Source organism: Drosophila grimshawi, unplaced genomic scaffold (genome assembly GCF_018153295.1).
Source record: "Drosophila grimshawi isolate 15287-2541.00 unplaced genomic scaffold, ASM1815329v1 contig_848, whole genome shotgun sequence".
NCBI lineage: Eukaryota > Metazoa > Arthropoda > Insecta > Diptera > Drosophilidae > Drosophila > Drosophila grimshawi.
Window position 1 is genome coordinate 11505157 of NW_025063692.1, and position 19410 is coordinate 11524566.

At 37.2% G+C, this 19410-nt stretch overlaps 2 protein-coding genes across 4 annotated transcripts; one reads left to right on the forward strand and one right to left on the reverse strand.

Annotated features, from left to right (window-relative positions):
• The first annotated feature begins 1535 nt into the window (after positions 1–1535).
• LOC6565885 (proline dehydrogenase 1, mitochondrial) lies at positions 1536–12199 on the forward strand. 3 transcript variants are annotated; one of them, XM_001992512.3, is made up of 12 exons: positions 1536–1582; positions 3672–4516; positions 6709–6830; positions 7866–7952; positions 8037–8221; positions 9947–10011; positions 10135–10313; positions 10724–10898; positions 10966–11127; positions 11193–11384; positions 11453–11630; positions 11699–12199. In XM_001992512.3, exons 2-12 carry the CDS (start codon positions 3977–3979, stop codon positions 11902–11904), a joined length of 2091 nt encoding a protein of 696 aa, XP_001992548.1. In that variant the 5' UTR covers positions 1536–1582; positions 3672–3976; the 3' UTR covers positions 11905–12199. The 3 variants fall into 3 exon arrangements, with proteins under 3 accessions (XP_001992548.1, XP_032594531.1, XP_032594529.1); XM_032738640.1 differs by lacking the exon at positions 6709–6830 and adding an exon at positions 7141–7262; XM_032738638.2 differs by lacking the exons at positions 1536–1582; positions 6709–6830 and adding exons at positions 3322–3392; positions 7141–7262.
• Positions 12200–14199: 2000 nt separating this feature from the next.
• Positions 14200–15721, reverse strand: LOC6565886 (galactosylgalactosylxylosylprotein 3-beta-glucuronosyltransferase I). The gene is made up of 3 exons (XM_001992513.2): positions 15639–15721; positions 15284–15555; positions 14200–15221 (listed from the first exon to the last, which is right to left on the reverse strand). The coding sequence occupies exons 2-3, from the start codon at positions 15496–15498 to the stop codon at positions 14513–14515; spliced, it is 924 nt and encodes a 307-aa protein (XP_001992549.1). The 5' UTR covers positions 15499–15555; positions 15639–15721; the 3' UTR covers positions 14200–14512.
• Between the last annotated feature and the right edge of the window lie 3689 nt (positions 15722–19410).

A 19410-nucleotide genomic window follows, 5' to 3' on the forward strand; every position in this document is an offset into this window, starting at 1 on the left:
ATAAAAATAGATTCGAAATTTAGAATGCACTCATATGTTACAATTCACAAAATTGTGTGTAATTCTAATGTTTGTTTCAGTGAACACTTCGATCATGAAACTGCATCCTATTTGTAAATAATTCTAATTCTATTATAAAATGAAAAGACGAAAATTCGATATTTTAAAGTGTTTACAATGATATTACTATAAAATATGCGCAAAAAAAGAAAGAAAAGAAAATCGGAATTTTAGAATCAAGTTGTAATAATTTCTACGAGTTCCAATTAGCGAGCGATGACTGTAATATTCGTGCGCCAAGTGCCTGTGCCACGCTCTGTCACTCTAAAAGTAGCTGTAAATTGAGACACAAACACACACACAACACACACACACGCATTGAGAGTTAATAGACATTTGTTAATCTACAATTTAGTCAATAATAAGAAAACAACAACAACAACACATATGTATAAGCAACGAGCGGAAATGTTAAAGTTAAGTGCAGTGAAAGAGAGCGAAAAATGTTTTCGATCTGATTTAACAATTATGCCAAAAGCGACATATCTTTATCGTTTATTTTTAGTAATTTGTTATTTGTTTCATCCTTCTACTTTTTTTTTTTGTAATCGCTTTGAAAGATGTGTTTTTTCTCAAAACTTGTTTTTGTTGCTTCTCGATTGATTGTTAAGTTTTAAAAAGCAAGAGCAACAACAATAATAGAGAATATATGCATATGTGCTGCGCTTATTAACTGTTAATTAATATTATTATTATTTCTAATACACATTTTAGCTATAATTTATTATCTATTATCTATTGTGAAAGTGGAAACATGCAAACATATACATTATATATATATATATATATATATATATATATATACATACAATATATATTCATACAAAATGAATGCGACTTTTAAATTTCAATTTTGAACAACGCACAAATCGATAACAATCGATGTACGGTAAAATTGCCCGTTTTTGTTTTTGGCGCTGCCAGATGCGCAACAGCAGTGAACTATTTGCCGGCGTTCCGTTGTATGTGTGTGTGCACAAGATAAAGAGGGGCAGATAAGCGGCTAGCCAACCGTCTGCTGCGTAGATAAGCTCAAGCATTCCAATTGGACGAGCAGAAGACAAAAAAAAAACAAATAAGTAAAGCAAACTTATCAAGGATCGTGCTGTTAAAACTTGTATTGAACAAAATAAAAATGGCGAGCGCGTGATTTACGTGCACTTACGTCCAACGCGCTCACGTGCAAAGCAAATAATTGAAAAAGTTAGCAGCGACATTAGCAAACAGCTGGCGTTGCGAGCCGCCATTGCCACTGTTGTTTCCCTTACTCGCTGCTGCGACTGCTTCACGCGATTTTGGTTTCGGTTTCGACCCAGTCGGAAGCTTCGCGAGAGCTTTCGCCAGCAGCAATGTTGTTGGCCTTAATTTAGTTTGCTCGCACATTCAGACCCTTACAGTTGACGGACGTTATTCGTGCGAACCGACAAACCGACGACAACAACCAACAGTTTAAACAAATCAACAACAACACAACAACGGCAGCAACAAATAAAAACAAAATAAACTCATTTGTATGAAAGAGGTAGGAAATGTGCTGCATTGCGGTTGTTGTCAAATTTTGTTTATTCACAATGTGAATTCTATTTTTTATACAAAAAATGTGTTTTTTTGGTCTTTGAATCGTTGTTGCTTAAAATGTGACAGTGTTCGGCAAAAAGAAAAGCGCAACAGAAATTGAAAGTGTTGCTGGACCGTGTGTTGGTGAACAGAATGCGGCGAAAATTTGTATGTCAATTCTGTAATTGTGCATTCGAAATATACAGAAAAAACAAACACGTCACAAGGAGCACAATTTCAATGTACGCATGCATGTGTGTGTATGTGTGGGCGTTATAATAGAAGGATCTCTGTTAGTGTGTGACGAGAACACGAAACGGTTATATAACTGTAAATACAATTATTCTAGTAAGCGAATACAACCAGAAAAAACAAAAACCAAAACAGTTTCTTTTGATGAAATTGCACTTTTTGTTGTGCGACTTGCACGACGCCAAACGCATTTCGATTTCTATCTGCTGCTGCTCTCTGTCTATCATCCATCGCAGCAGCATCGATAATTAAATGTAATGAAATCTGTGTGTGGAATGAAACCCGCTAAGTTTTATTTTAATTTGATTGCTTGACTGCGGTTACGACGGCTGCGTCTCGTCTGCTGTTGCATTTAGCGTGACGCTAATAAATTAAACGAAACATTCGCAATCGAATGAGTGGGAATGAGCATATGTTGTGTGGGGGGGGGGGGTTGGTTGGTTGGTTAGTGCTTTTGCACGTTTTTTAATTAACAGCAATTAGTGGTTTCTCTCGCAGACGACAATTGTTGGTCTTCGCTTCTCCTCCTCTTCTTGTTGTCGCGCATTTTTATTTAAACGGCAGCGAGATCTAATTATTATTATTTATTATTTTTCGAATTAGTAATACCGAAATTCAGCACCAATTAAATCAAAGCGAATCCCATCCACAGTGATACACATAAATAAATATACATATATATATTTAGAGGAGGCTTGTGCGCGTCTGACGTCACGCAGCAAAGTTCTTCGACTCGAATGGGCGGGGGTTCGTGGGTCGCGACCACTTTAGTGTTGCCACTTTCGGTGTTTTTAATGCCTTCAAATTACATTTTTCTGAAAGAGTGCTGACGAAAGTTCGGCTATTCGGCTATTACATTATCATGACAAATAAATTTCTTATATATTTTCAATCTGTATCATAAGCAAAGGTAAAACCAATTAGAATTGTTGGTGTCAGAGTTAGGTAGTGAATTCATAAAAACCACATGCATGAAACATTTAAATAATTATCCAATAAGATATGTAATATTTATTAAATGAATTATAATAATCTAATAAGATAGCTAAAAATAGTTGTAAAGAATTATACAAATGGGTCGAAACAAACCGAATTGCAGAGCTATTAATTCGAAGTGAATATTTTAGAACAGTGAAATCTTAATTTTTTAAAATTTAAACTATCTTTTTTACATTCCAATTCGCCATAAAAGAACTAGCCTGATTACTGTTTAAAAGATGGCAACACTGCCGCTGCTGCTGTTATGTAAGCGAAAAGAGACGAAGACAGCAGCGCAGGATGAATGTGCCTGATTGCGGGCCGCCTGCTTGCCTGGTGCTGCCTGCAGTTCGTTCGTGTGTGCGCTCGTAGGCCGTGTTCGGTCTCGTTGCTCTCATCTCGTGCGCCTTCGTTAGTCATTTCGCCGCTGTCGTCTTGACAGTTTGAACTGTGCTTTTGCCGTGGCAAAACGTTCGGCGTACGTAGCGCAAAACGTAATCAAAAAGAAAAAATCAGAGCAGCGACAAACAGACAAAAAAAAGCAGGTACAACACATAACACAAGCAAAGTCAGAAGCAATTTATGCAGAAGCTTCGCAGCCCAATATTGAAATTCGTTTTTAATTTAATTTTTAGTGCACATTGTTTAGTTTACGGTGTGTGTATGAGAGAACTACAATTGTGTGTGTATGTGTGTGTCAAATTTGTGTGTTCTGTGCACGCTCTAAGCTCTCTCACTCTCTCAGTGTCTAATATTTTTTGTATTTTGTTTCTTCCCCCTTTTGGCGACTGTTGTATAACACATGTGTATAATGTGGACGACAGCTTCTTGCATAGAGAGAGAAAAAGCTCGAATAAATCAACATTACGCACATCAAGGCAAAGCAAAAGAAAAATACTAAGTCAGCTGTGACATTTTTCATCATCACATTTTTGGGAGTAAGCAAACAGTAGCAGCGGCGAACAGACCAAGCACCACGAGCCGAACGTGAGTCAAAACTGAAATCCAACGAGAAGCGCACAACACAAGTTTTGAGTGCTGCTTCTCAAACAGCAAAAGACGAAAGAGGAATCGAAACAACAATAGCAAAAACAATAGCAATTCGCACTCAGTACTCACTCCGTTTGTAATGGCTCAACTCCGTTCGCTAAGCACTCAGCGTACAACAATTAAATTCGTTTGCTACACTCGCAATAGTAGCGGCAGCAGTAACGGTACTTTTGCAGCAGCAGCAGCCGCCGCAGCGTCTGTTAACAACGGTAAACGTTATCAGCAAAGATGTTTACATACAGCGACATGCAGCAGCAGCGGCAGCAGGATTGGCAGCAGCAACATTCTGCAGCGACAACAGCAACAACAGCTGCTGCTGCTGCTCTGGCAGAATCAATTTGTGAGCAGCGCGCGCTGCTTACATTCGGCAGCGCGCGAACAGCAGGCACAGGTGGCAATCGCTGAAGTGTTGGACGAGAGCGGCAGACGGGGAGCAGCGAAGGGTGCTGCGAAGTCGGTACAACCGCCACAGGAAGGCCAACCGCAACGCGATCCACTCGATGTGAGCTTCAATGATCCAATTGCCGCATTTAAGAGTAAGACAACGTGGGAACTCGTCCGCGCCTATATGGTCTACATGGTCTGTTCGAGCGAGAAGCTCGTCGAGCATAACATGAAGGTAAGTGAAGAGAGCGCATATTGAAATTTATTTTGCTCTCTCTTCTCTATTCTCTCTTTTACACAATTATTCTCTTTAGATTGCAGTTGTGTGTTGCTTGCGGGTGATCAACTCGATCCCCCCTCTCTGATCTGTTAGTCAGCCCTGAGTCAAAGCTCAGATTTAGTTCTTCATATCGCTTTCACCCCTGGGGCTCCTGTGTGCAATCTGCAATCGTCAATCTTTCATTCTCTTCCATTCTCTCTTGCAATTTGTATTTCAGAAAAGATCAGTAGTAATTACTGCGATATCCCCCACAGCACACATATGCACTATTTGATTTATGTATGTCAGTTGATCTGGCTTCCCTCCTCCCTCCCTACCACGAGTCTCCTTTGTCGGATTCTGTTGATGGCTTTTTTAATGACATATCAAAATTTGAATGCGCTTCTAATTGCCACGCCAATTTGTGTTCGCTTGTGTGGAAGGCTGGTGTGGGGAGGGGCGGGGATGCTGTCGAGTGTTTGAGTGTGTCTATGTGTGTGTGTGTGTGTGAGTCAGTTAGCGAGTAAATCATGTGCATTTGAATGACCTTGTGTGAGGCCGTTGTTGTGTTACAGTATCTGAACGATAGACTGTCAGACAGTCAAGTAGACGCCAGCAACAACGCGTTAGTCAGAAGTTCAGACAAACACTAACACACATACATACACTTAAGTATGTAAGTGTAAGCTTCTCAGGCAGGCAGGCCCCCAAAAGTGCGCCAATCAAATCGCCATTCGCAGCAACTACAAAGATAGTGGAAGAAGCAGCGCTCTCTCTCTTTCTCTCTCTCTCTCTTACTCTTCGCCCATGTTGTATACACATGCACACATGCATATGAGTGTATTGCTGTATTACGTATACGTTTTGTTTGAAATATATATACATATATATATATATATATATGTGAGTGTGTGTTCGCTTATCGATTAGTTTGCAGTTTGATCGATTCATATAAAAAATTGATTGCAGTGAATTTAGCAGTAGTCGTGTAAGCAATCTGTATGTTTGTATGCATTTATGCATATGTATATGTTGGCAACACTTAATCGTTAGCTGTTTATTTCTTTTTCAGCCGTATTTCGTTCTATTTGCGGTTCATATCTGTAGGCAGTATGCTGACAGGTCTCGTGACGCGACGCGGGGGCAACACAGCTCACAGCGAACACCTGCTTGTCTTTTTAGCAATCGACACTTTAGCCAAAAAAAAAAAAATAAGAAAAAAATAGTCGAATATCTGAGCAGACAGTTTTATGTAACCAGTTTTGGTTTTCACATGTTTTTAGCATGTAGAAATGTTTGTGTACACTTGTTTAATCATTCTTTCTGCACTCCCTTCCCTCTTCCCCCTTTTCACTCAATAACCGGTCCGTTTTGTACAGATAAATTCGATCCTGTGAGCGAGCAACGTTCAATGACTTCTTTACTTTTGGCAGCTGTTTGACGTCTTATTAATTGCTTCGCAGCACATTTACCTCCGCTCGAACCCCTCCCGCTCTCACTCTCTTTCTCTCTCTCTCTTTCTCTCTCTCTCTTTCTCTCTCTCTCTCTTTCTCTCTCTCTCTCTCTCTTTCTCTCTCGCTCGCCACTTTCTTCACTCTTTGTTCGTTTTGCTTTCGCTTTGTCATCTTGCTTAGCCTTGACACGATCACACGACTTTTTTGTTATACGGATTCTCTTCTATCTGTCGCTGTGCTTTCGCATTTGTATTTGGCTGTCGTCCAAATGATTTATGCACGTTGAAACGTGAACAACAACAAAGCAACAACACTGAACCATAACAAGCTGCAAATAATACAATTTTTGACTTTGGTCTTCTATCCATCTTGTGGGTGTGCGAGCGAGAGGGCGACATACATACATATGTGCTTTAAAATGATTGCGTTGCTTTGCTTGAGGTAGAAAACATGAGTTAAATTTTATCGAGAATATTTGTAATTTATTTTCTCGTTCGACGAATTCTGGTGCCCGCCATTCTCATCACAATTTGCCACCGCTTCTATTTACGTATTCTTTGTAGTCATTGAAATTTCGCAATTAACTAAAAACCCAAAAATATTTAAATTTATGTAAATATATACACACATATATATATATATATATATATACAATATATATACAAAAAAAAACAAACTTCTTTAAAATGTTGTCTAAAAACGAAATTATCGCAGCTTTTGAAACTGGCAAACAAAATATTGGGTAAAAGGTTATTTACAGCATTGATGAAGGCATCTTTCTATGGCCATTTTGTTGCTGGCGAGGATCAGATCAAGATAATACCCACACTGGAAAGGTAATTGTAAAACGTATATTGAATGCACTAACGCGATATTTTTCTTCTTTCTTTTTTTCTTTTTCTCCATTGTACATTTCGCTCTCTGTCTCTCTTGCTTTGCTGTTGTGCTATGCAAAACCAACCAAAAATTAAAAAAAAAAACAAATTAATTACAAAAATAAAAATGATAAAACAACAACAAAAAACTACTGCAAAAAAAAAAAAAAATGCGAACAACAATCGACAATGCTGTAACGTTATCGATATCCGATAACCGCTCAATGATAAACGATGTGCAACGCTTTCTACATTCTCAAAAAAAAAAAAGCTTTTAAAAGTCGCTCGTACCGTGCTGGGCAGCAGACTATTTGTGATTCTGATGAAGTCCAGCTTTTACGGGCACTTTGTGGCCGGCGAAAATCGCCACACGATTGTGCCCACGCTTGAGAGGTGCCCAAACCGTATCCGTACCCTAAGCCCATGCCTAATCATCCAATAATAATAATAATAACCAACATTGACTAAACACCATATAAAGAATATATATCAAACTCAACTCAAATTCGAATCGATTCAACTAACTTGAACTAATGCAACGCTCATTTGTGGCATGTGGCATGTTGATTTCGGGATCGCTTCTTCCACATCCGATTCCCATATGTACAATTCCATCAAAGAAAATACATATATATCCATATATTATCGAATACTTAAAAAAACAACAATTTATTTTCTATGTATTTTCCTTTATGTTGAAGTTGTACTGTAATTTGCATATTAAACGCACTTTTGCACGCACAAACGAGTTTAATGCAGTAATTAAAAAAAAAAAAAATATATATATATATATATATATATATATATATATATATATTCATGTATATTCACACTCGTGCGTTCCCCCCACACCGTCAACCCACCACCCCCCGACTCCATCAACACAAGAAATCTTTTTGTTTTGCAAAACGTTTAAAGGCCGAATTTTCAGCTGCATTTCTAATGCTAAACTTTTTCGCTCTAATCTTTTCGCTATTTAATTCGTGGCCGGCGCAGACTTCGCTCGTTTGGCGTCAAGCCCATCCTTGATTATTCCGTCGAAGAGGACATCTCCCAGGAGGAGGCCGAGAAGCGTGAAGTTGAGTGAGTACCAAATGCAACCAAATTCAGCTCCAATTCAAATTGTGGCACTGTTGTTATCACCGTTGTTCACTTATTCTTTATCAGATCTTCCGTTTCGAGCGCCGGTGATAATGTGAAGGATGCGGGCGCCTTGCCCCAATATCATGTGGACAAATCATTTGCCGATCGTCGCTACAAGGTGAGCAGCGCTCGCACCTATTTCTATCTGAACGAGGCCACCTGTGAGCGCAACATGGAGACCTTCATCAAGTGTCTGGAGGCGGTTTCCGGTAAGCAAACAATCCCCCCCCCCCAACCCCCCCATTCGAAGCATACGTGTTTAATGCATGTGCATCTGCATCCCCTGTGTGCATTAAGCTCTACCCTTTTTTATTGTTCCATTATTTCTCGCTTAATTGGTGAAGGGGTCACTCTAAAGGTCAACTATTGCGTGCCGCTTTACAGCTCTTTTCCAACTCGCTTTTTTCACTTGTATTAAATATTTGCAAACCGGCAAAAAAACAAAAAACAATCCGCATTTGTAATCCCTGCGGAAATGTCAACTGAGAGCAGCTAAAGTAATTAAGAAAGGAGGAAAGTTTTATAATTTTGTCGTAAAAGTCGTCTCTGACTTCAATATATATATATATATGTATTCTTGTCAGGCTGTCCGTTTGTGTGCATATCCCCATTATTTATACCCATTTCTACTTTAAAAGGGAAATTTGCTCAGCTTTAAAGCTATCTCGTTGCAACTTGGCTTGTATCCGTTATTGAAAAACGGATCGGGTCTCGATCCTGCTAAAGAATATGTCACAGCGAAGTCAAGTCAAATAATGATCACTATTTATATGCATCCGGGGTATGCCTATGATAACCGTTATTCCTTATATCTTGTTGAGTTTGAATTGAGCTAGGACCATTTATAGGAGCAAGAAAAAGTTAGGTTCCGCTTAGCCTATTTGTATTTCATGTGCAAGGATATCAATTATGATTTTTGCACTTTTGTTTTCGTTGCCATGATTTGTAGGATTTTTGGTGATTATGTTTATGATAGGGATTATATATGCTTATCTTTTATAATTTATATTTATTAGCCGTTTGTAGACGTATCTTTAGCTTCCAACTACTCTGAATTATGTGTAATATATATATATATATATATGCATATATATATATGTATATGAGTTTGTTTATAATTTTGATTAATTTTCTTCCGAATGCGTCTTTCTTTCTCACCACTCACTATTTGAAAACCGTTACGTAACCGCCAACCAAATGCAAAACCGACGGCGGCCCGCTTCCCAAATCCAAAAAAAAAACAAACGAAAAAAAATTTCTATTAACGATTATTGTTGCAACTGCAACAAACTGAAATGAATCGGAACTAAACGCCAAAAATGAATACAAAAAATTCGAATACTAACCAAAAACTGAAATGTGCCAATTTGTATGTATGTGAATGTGTATATATATGTGTGTGTGTGTGCGTATGTGTATGTGTGTGTGTGTGTGTGTGTGTGTGTGTGTGTGTGTGTGTGTGTGTGTGTGTGTGTGTGTGTATGTTGGCCAGATGATGATGCCAGAGAGCCTCGTGCTAAGGCCGAGGGTAAGCCAGCCTGCTTAATAAAACGTTAATCAAAAACCATAAAAAGAAATGCAACTCGAGACTCAAAGTCAAAATCTATTTATTTGTTTGCTTTTTTTGCTTCATTTGATTTGTTTTGTTTTGTTTCTCGTATTAGATTTAGACTGATTTATTCTGTAAACATTGCGTGTGTGTGCACAGTATGTGTGTGTCTGTGTGTGTGTGTGTGTGTGTGTAAATTGTATCAATTGCATGTGTAACGAGTAGATCAATTGGCTAAAGCGCCTGCGGCAATGCCACGCCTTGCCTCGCCTCGACTCGACTCGACTCGTCTCGACTTGCCTTGCATTCATGCACTCACTTACCTTTCAAATGCTTCTCATTTCCGAACAACAACCACAACAATAACAACAACTTGCAACAACAGGCGCCACCTTCGGAACTGGCATCACAGCCATCAAACTGACCGCACTGGGCCGTCCACAGTTGCTGGTAAGCTATATAAATATATATATATGTGTGTTCGTATGTGTGTATATAGAACAGCATTCTCTATACATATATAGATATATATATTTAATTGCATTCACTAACTAACTGGCTTGTTTTTAATAGTTGCAACTATCCGAGGTCATAATGCGCACACGTAAATATATGGAGGCACTTGTTGGCGGTCAGGGCAATGTGCTCACCCATCACAAGACCATTAAGGATCTCGAGAAGTATTATGCCAGCGTTGGCGACAACAAGGATGTGCAAGCGTTCTTGCAGAATGTTACCTCGGACAAGGAGGGGTGCGTTCCAAAACCAATCATTTTTCTTTGTACATATAAATATATATATGTAACAAAATGTATGAAAGAGTCGGCAACTTTGTCATTAGATGTATAAATTAACTTACGTTATTAGAAAGCTCATTTATAAATCATTCACTTGAATTTCGCTATTATAAATTAATCATCTAACAGGTTTTTTTGTTTTTGAGCGATTACTAAACTCCAAACTATTTTGAGTGATTACATTCAGCAATGAATTGAAAGCCTCTCGTAACCATTAATTGAAGACACATGACTAGTAAGAATCTTTAATGAAATGACAGCCTAAGTATAGCTTAAGCTTTTTATATATTTAGATATAGATATAGATATATACGTTCCATTTATTCATCTCTCACTCTCTCTCTGTATGTCTCTCTGTTGTTTAGCATATTGCATCTGTTTCCCTGGTCGGGCATTGTGGATGAGGATTCACAGCTGAGCGATACATTTCGCGTACCCGATCCGATAACGGGTCAAATGCGTCGTCTGATCTCACAAATAGAGCCCAAAGAGGAGGAGATGTTTAGAAATATGATACGTCGTCTAAACACAATTGTAAAGGTAAAACAAATGAAAAATGAATTGCACACATTTATTTGTATTTAACTGCAACCCTTCTTTTCTTCAGACTGCTGCTGAGCTGGATGTGCGCATTATGATTGATGCAGAGCAAACTTACTTCCAGCCAGCAATCTCGCGCATTACGCTTGAGATGATGCGCAAGTACAACAAGGACAAGGCCATAGTATTCAATACCTATCAATGCTATTTGCGTGAGGCCTTCCGTGAGGTGATGTTTACCTTACCCCGATAGCCATTTCGATTTGAGTTGACTTTTGCTTTGCCGTATTGCAGGTGGGCACTGATCTGGAGCAGGCGAAGCGACAGAATTTCTATTTTGGCGCCAAGCTGGTGCGCGGTGCATACATGGAACAGGAACGGGCACGCGCCCAAGCGCTGGGCTATGCCGATCCGGTGAATCCCAACTTTGAGGCCACCACAGATATGTACCATAAGACGCTAGCCGAGTGCCTGCGTCGTATTAAGGCAAGCCACCATCTCCATTTCAAATGACACAATTTCATTTAAGTTTTGCATCGTTGTCCTGTCCACAGGTACTTAAGGATTCCGGCGAGGATGCTCGTAAAATTGGCATCATGGTTGCCTCGCACAACGAGGACACTGTCCGCTTTGCCATTGAGAATATGAAATCCATTGGCATTTCGCCGGAGGATAAGGTCATCTGTTTTGGTCAATTGCTAGGCATGTGTGATTACATCACCTTCCCGCTGGGTGAGCACCACAAGTCAAATATCTATCGATCCATACCAATACATTAACTCTCAACGCTTCCTACACAGGTCAAGCCGGCTACTCGGCATACAAGTATATACCATACGGCCCCGTTGAGGAGGTGCTGCCATATTTGTCGCGTCGCGCCCAGGAGAACAAGGGTGTGCTCAAGAAGATCCAAAAGGAGAAGCGTCTGCTCGCCAGCGAGATACGCCGTCGTCTATTCCGGGGACAGCTCTTCTACAAGCCCAAGGGCAACTATGTGCCCATCTAAGCACAGTTGGCCAATCCAACGGCCAATCGACCGATACTCGATTAACCCCACAAATACACGGACATCTCACTGACAAAATGACAACAATTGACAACTGGAAAACACCTGATCATTGAATGGACACCGGAGAGAGACTGCTGCGAGCATGCTTTTCAATTCAACAAAAATTGTTTCATTTGTTCATTATACTCTCTAAATGTTTTATCGCTGGACACGCCCCATATATGCATCTATATAGTATGTGGCATAAATATACAATATATGTATGTATACACAAGTGAATCTCCGCAGCAATGCAACAAAATGTCCGTTCATGGAGCAAGAATATTCATATATACGTCATGCATCTTTATATATATATATATATATATATATATATATATATATATTATATTTATATATATATATATTTATCTATGTGTATGTATACTCGAAACGAAAAGACAACATTTGAATAAGCGGAGCGAATACGAGAAGAGAATGCATAGCAAAGAACACCGAACAACAACATAATAATCGACTAACGACAATTGTTGCATGTGCATACATATATATATATATATATTTCGATATTTGTCAAAAATATTTGTACGTCTTGTTGCAACATTAATACAGCAGTTATGCCTGTGCGTTATACATAAATAGTAATAAAAGCCGAAAACCAAAACATGATGCAAAAATTCTCTTGCGCGAGTTACGAAATCGACAAAAAAAAAATCACATTTTTAGCAAACTTAAACATAAGAATACATAAAAATATATATATGAGAAAATGTTTATATATATATATATATAAATAGATGTATAGTATGTGGCTGCATTTTAGAATAGTTTTGAGAGAAATTTAATTCAAATTGTTAGAGCAGTTTCTTATTTCGTGTTATTTCTAAACAAAAAAAAACTAAAAAAAATCTTAAGTTGCTTTCTGCTTTTCATTATATGTGTGATCTTTTATGTTGTTTCCTTAAGCATTAACTGTAGTTTAGACCTACATACATATATAAATATATCTATATATATACATATATATATATATATATATATATAAGTATATATGTATATGTGTATATATATAGATCGCTTCAGCATAGTCGCTGCATTTGTTCCTTTATGCCGCAAGAGCAACCCTCAGATATATGTCATAGTTATACATACTATATTATATTGCCACCCAGGGATACGCCTAAATCTAACTGCAAGTTTTATTATATTATTATCATAGTTAATGCTAAATTTTAATTGTAATATTTGTTTTATGTGTTTTTCGTGGAAAAAAGTTTAGCGAACGATTTCGATATTACGAATAGACTATATACCCCATTATCCCCTCTATCCATCCACATTGTATTCTGGCTATAGTTTGTCGCTTCAGTGTGACCGTCGTTAATCGATAAATAATTATGTATGATGTAGTTTCGCGTAACCGAATCGAATCAAATTGTTTTTTTTATTTAAATATATATATTATTCTATATACATTCATAAATATGTATTGCATAACGCAACTTTTGCAGTTTAACTTGGTATGTGTATTTCTATATACGAAACTATACATTTTCATATGTAATAAAAAACACAAAATAAATGAAAGTCAATAATTGTTAACTATTTCAATGACAATAATAAAATGTTAAAACCTATTTCTCGTTATAAATGTAATATATCCCTATGGCCCCTACTTGCCGCATATTCCAATTTGATCATTTTTTTTTTGGCTAGGAAATCGATAAGATCGATAAAGCTACAATTTTTATGGCTACAGTCATAGTCAGATTTGTTTGGTAGGTTATTGGAGATGTCCTTTAAGGATAAGCATCGGCATCCTAGATTACTAGGAGGCTCCTTGCAGATAGGTGTTTCATAGCTATACCCAACCTGCTCTGTGGCACCTTTTGTTAGATTACTTATTTGTATCAGAGTGTTTCGCAACGTCCTCAAAGATATTGCTTAGTATTCCACCTATAAGTTCTTGGAATTATTTTCAATATAAATATTGTTTTTTCGAATATGAAATGAGCTAAAAAATGACTTCAATTCAACTGCAAGAGTGCACACGGCTCGCTTATGTCAAAGATAACCCAACTTAAAAGCCTGCCTGATACTACTCCACTTAATATATGATATGCCACCAATAAAGGTCTCTCAACCCCAATCACACCACCAATATAGTTTGAAAAAATAAATCAGCGAATGATTTGGAGTTGTAGTAAATTGCTGTGAGTAAAGTTTTTATTTAATTCTAATTTTCATATACATCCAGCAGCCAACACAGACCAATCAGCAACAGAAAAAGCGTTTTGGCACACGAAGTGTTCGTTTATTGGTTGTGCCCTTGCAGAGCTTGTGTTTTTACTTAAGTACTTATGAATAGCACTTAATTGAACATATTGCTTTAAAATAGTGAATTATCTGAGAGAAAAAAAAACAAATGAACACATTATACAGACTCTTATGATAGATCACTTGACTAAACATTGAATTGGACATGAGGCAAATAGGATACAAGTATTATAATATTACACACAATACACTGAGTTAAGTCATATATAAATTCACTAGATTGACGCAGATTGCGTCACAGTTGAAGTGGGTAAAGTAAATGGAGTTGCTAAACCTCGATGCCCTCATCGGATCGCTTGTTCTGACGCTGCAGAGCCTCCTCGGAGTTAAGCTTGGTCTTCTCGGTGCGTGTGTGCCAGACGAGCACATCGCGACAATTGTTGGCCAGCGTTTGCAGTTGGTCCCGTGTGGTGAGGTAGCGCAGAATTTCGCTCTCCTGATAGCCGCGCTGCACTTTATAGGAGAATATCGCCTGTGGATACTTGAAGAACAGATCGATGCTAATGCCAAATGCGGCCATATCGAGGGGAAATGGACGCTCTGGCCGCCAGGCGGCATTGAAGCCAACCACCTTGTTGTCGCCATTGAGCAGCGGACGCTCGACCATTAGGCCGCCCACTAAGCCGACGGGCCAGATGCCCACACGCCCTGGCTGAATTTTAGCCATTTCGGCAAACAACTCCACCGAATAGGAGTTGTCATCATCCATAAAGAAAACAATCGCATGACGATCGGGCGACGCATGTGAACGCAGCCAGGCGAGCGCCAAATTACGCTGCTCGACGCCGCGTGGCTTTATCCAATTTGGATCCTTGCTCTGCAGCTTGAACTCCGCCGTCGTCTTAATGTTTAGCTGCGTAGAGCGATTCTGCAATCCGGCACGGATCAGCAAATTCTGCACCAGCTTCGTGGTAACATTCGAATCCTCAACAATGATCCAGTGCAGATTCGGCACCAGCATAAACAAATGCGAAAGCCTAAAATTATTGTTGTTATACGCATTTCATTCATTTTGTGAATTGATGGAATTGATGATCACCTGGTTAGCTCCGCTTTTTGTGCGGGCCGCGCATACGTGGGCGTTATGGCAAAGATTTTGGGCAACGTGTCCGCCTGGGCTTTTGAGTACATCGCCTGCAGATACTCTGGGCCCTGGCAGATGCGTTGGCCGTTACGATGCACCATCAGCAGGATGACAATAAACACAATAATCAAAACGAGCACTTGGCGCGGACGTATGCGTACCTCGGACATGTCGCATCTAATCTCTCCTCAAGTAACCGAAATTATACAAAAATCGCCAGCGTGCCACTGCGGCAAAACAAACAAAAAGAAAACAAACAATAAACATACATATAATTCTCTGTTTGCCTTCTGCTCATTGTACTGTCTACCTTTTCACCATTCCCTACACCGTCAACATTAATAAAACTAGCGCTTAAATTCGTGTTCTGATATTAAGATGGAAGGTAAAAAAGAAATAAGTTTACAAAAAATGATACATTTTAACAAAATTGTGCTATTGATAAAAATATCGATAGGCGGGCCATAACGATTTGGCCATTCAACTGACTCCCAATATTTGGGAAACATCGATATATCGATAACTAGTTAAGAACTCAACGGTTATTGTGACACCATCGTCAAACGGTAAGTTTAAATTGAATTTAAATTGACACAAATCGGAAATCGGAGCCAGCCAGTAAAACAAAACGTGTCCGGCTTTTACAAACAGTAATTCATAGCGATACAATGGGAAAAACTTTGAAATTATTATCTGTATTTTGCAACCGTTGATAAAATTGAATTGAACTGATGAAATTCCAGCAAATTCCGAAAAATCAAAAATGGCAGGAGCAGATCAGCACAAATTGAAATTTATCGGCTTCTGTACGTTAGCGGATAGCCAACTTTCTAAAGTACACAACCCGGATAAACTCACTAACAAAGAATTTATCTCGGTACAACTGATCGCTGATCGATGACTATCGCCATCTGAAAGTGATGTCACTTCGACATAAACTGAATACATTCCTCGAATTCTGTCGCTATTTATCTTATTTTACGTATTTGGATAGTATGTGCAAGAATGGCCAGAAGCCAACTCATGGAGATTGAGGCCAAAGTGATGTTCCATTTCCATCCTGATCCGAATCCTATCAAGATCAAGCCCGAAGATGCTCCGCTAATAACACAATTTGAAGAGGTAATAAAAATTGAATAATGTCTAAGGCTACGCATATTATTTCTTTCATTTGTTTTATTCGATTCGTCATATTGAAATACACTTATTTCCGTTAGTATTATTTTAAACACATTTTCAATTTAATTTAGTTTATCAATTTGTTTCTTTTATATATCCTTGTATGTATGTAATTCTTGCACACTTACTACCGAATTATTTTTATATATATTTTTTTTTTCATATTTAAATATGTTTTTTTTTTTTAATTTTATTCCTTTTGAATTTTTTTTATTATTTTTAGTTCTGGGACTGTCATCGAGTTAAGACTGAAATTGGTTTGCATCCCGAACGAATTTTAAATTCTAAATGCCCGACGCATTTTTACTTGTTTTTTTTGTTTTGTTTTCAGGGTAGTTTTTAGTTACACTTGGTTGGGGCTCCATGTACAAATATTGGTATGTATATTGTATATAAGTTAAATATACGTTGGGGTTTGGGGTCGACTTGGGGGTTTGTCTACGATTAGTAGTTGTAGGTAATCCTTGTATTTAATTGTAATTGTAATTTGTAGTCGGTATTTGTAATTGTAATTATAATAGTAGTTGTAGTAGTTAGTATTTTAATAGTAAATAGTAGAGTACATATCGAAGTATACATTTATATAAATTTACGAGTTTTTCATTATTTTTTTCTTCAATTTTATTTTCAATGCCCAACGCAGACAGACAGACGGAAACTCACACATACGCACACACTCACACATACGCACACACACACACATAACCATTGATATTCATTCAGATTTCAGACAAGTTTTATTAAAACTAGTACATTGGTATCTTTTAGGTTGTTTATTATAAGTATTTCCTTTGTTTAGCTAACAATTAACTTAGTTTTTAGTATGTCTATGATCATAGTTCTCTCTCTCTCTCTCTCTCTTTCTCTATCCTTCAATATTTCCATTCCCTCTCTTTCTCTCTTTGAAGTAGCTTTATTGTTATTCCAAACTAACAAGTGCACTCAAGACGGATATATATTTATAATGTATGTTTATAACAAAAACAAGATAGAAAATAGAAAGAAAAAAGAAAAAAATTGAACTCAGGGGAAAATTGTCGGATATAGGTTGTTCATACACATATGTATATAGGAGGTATATGTATATGGTATATGTATATATGTATTTGTAAGTATAATAATGCTACTTTGGTCTGTTAGCCAACAGCTGCCAAACTTCAAGCTCGAGCCACAATAATTATAATAATAACCATAATGAATTACAAATAATCATCAAGAACTATATGGTAATATCAGAAAAATACAGCCCTGCATATGGGGAGTGACACAGCGCTTAGCTTTTGTGCGTGGTGCTGTGCACATGATTTACACAATTTTAAAGAGGAACGGGGAAATCGCAATAAACATACACACGCATACACACACACACACACACACATGCACAAACATACACACACACACACATGCACAAACATACACACACACACCCACGCAAGTAGACTATATGTATTGTATTATTGTATTTAGGTGCAATATTTGTTGTATGTACGCACAAAACTACCACATTTAGATTTTAGATTATATATGCATATATTATATATAATACATAAATACACACACTCACACAGACACAGACACACACACACACATACACACACACATAAGAAACATTGAATTTATAGCCTAGCACAATAATAATCATACTTCTTGTTGTTAAACTGCTTTTAAATTGTCTTTCGATTGAGACGCTGCGTGGCTATGCGTGCGAGTGGGTAGCTGTCATGCAAATGAAAGAGACAGCACTATGTGTGTGTTTCGAGGATGTTTTCGAATTATCCTTTTTAGTTTGAACGAGCTCACATTTAATTAGCTTTTACAAATCTACAGCACACTGAACATCAAATATTTATTTAGTATTTCGTTTTCTTTAACTTATTTCTGTTACTTTAAAAATTTTAAACATTCTCTATGCGCACTTAAGTTCTCTAACAAATTGTTTTTTTTTTGTTTTTAGAAATTTTTGTTTGTTTTTAAGTTAAGAATTCGATTAAAATAATGACGTTTCTATTAGCTCGTGTTTAGTTTTGCTTACGTTTTACATGGTTTTAAATGGGTTTTGTGTTTATTTATTTAGTATTATTTTTATTATATGTGGCTGGGTAGCGTATGTTTTTATATATATATATATATATATATATATATATATATATATATATTATAAAAAAAATGTTTGAATTTTCACATAGTATAAGTATAATATGTTATTAGTTGCTTCTTACAATGTCTAGGCTTTGATTTATGTGTGTGTTTTGCATCGAACTGCTGCTGTACTTAACTTTCTTTCAGTATCTCATTTTTTACTGGATCTATAGCCTTTTTCAGAGGATTTGTTTTTAGGGGGGAATTTAGGATAGTTGGCTGTGCTGCAAGAGAGTGGTTTCTCTTTTTCATAGCATAGTATGCATCTCTCATTAGGCTTATGGCTGTTGTGGTTGGCAACAAGTTTCGCCTGCTTACAAACTATAAATAGGTATCTTTATATAGATATTTATATATATATTTAGATATACATATATAATTTTTTTTCTTTTATACATATATCAAATTTTTTAAATACATATAAACGCAAATTTCTTTTCGTATTTACAAACACCATTTGCTCTGTTTTTTGCATACTTTTGACTTTTACTTAATATTTTTTTCTTACGTTTTTTTTTTATATTTACTCTAAACAAATTAAATTTTCCAGGCGTACAAATATAGCTCGTTTTCATTTTGTTTACCACGCACCTCAAGCTTTGGATGCGCATTTCTAACAGATAAAATTATTTATAATAATGCCTAGACTTCATTGGTGTTGATGAACAAAAAAAAACTATGTATATGTATATGACAACCCTCTAGACGAAAAAAAAACTTCCAAAATGCTCTTAAAAATTCAATTTCTTCAAATACAAACTAGA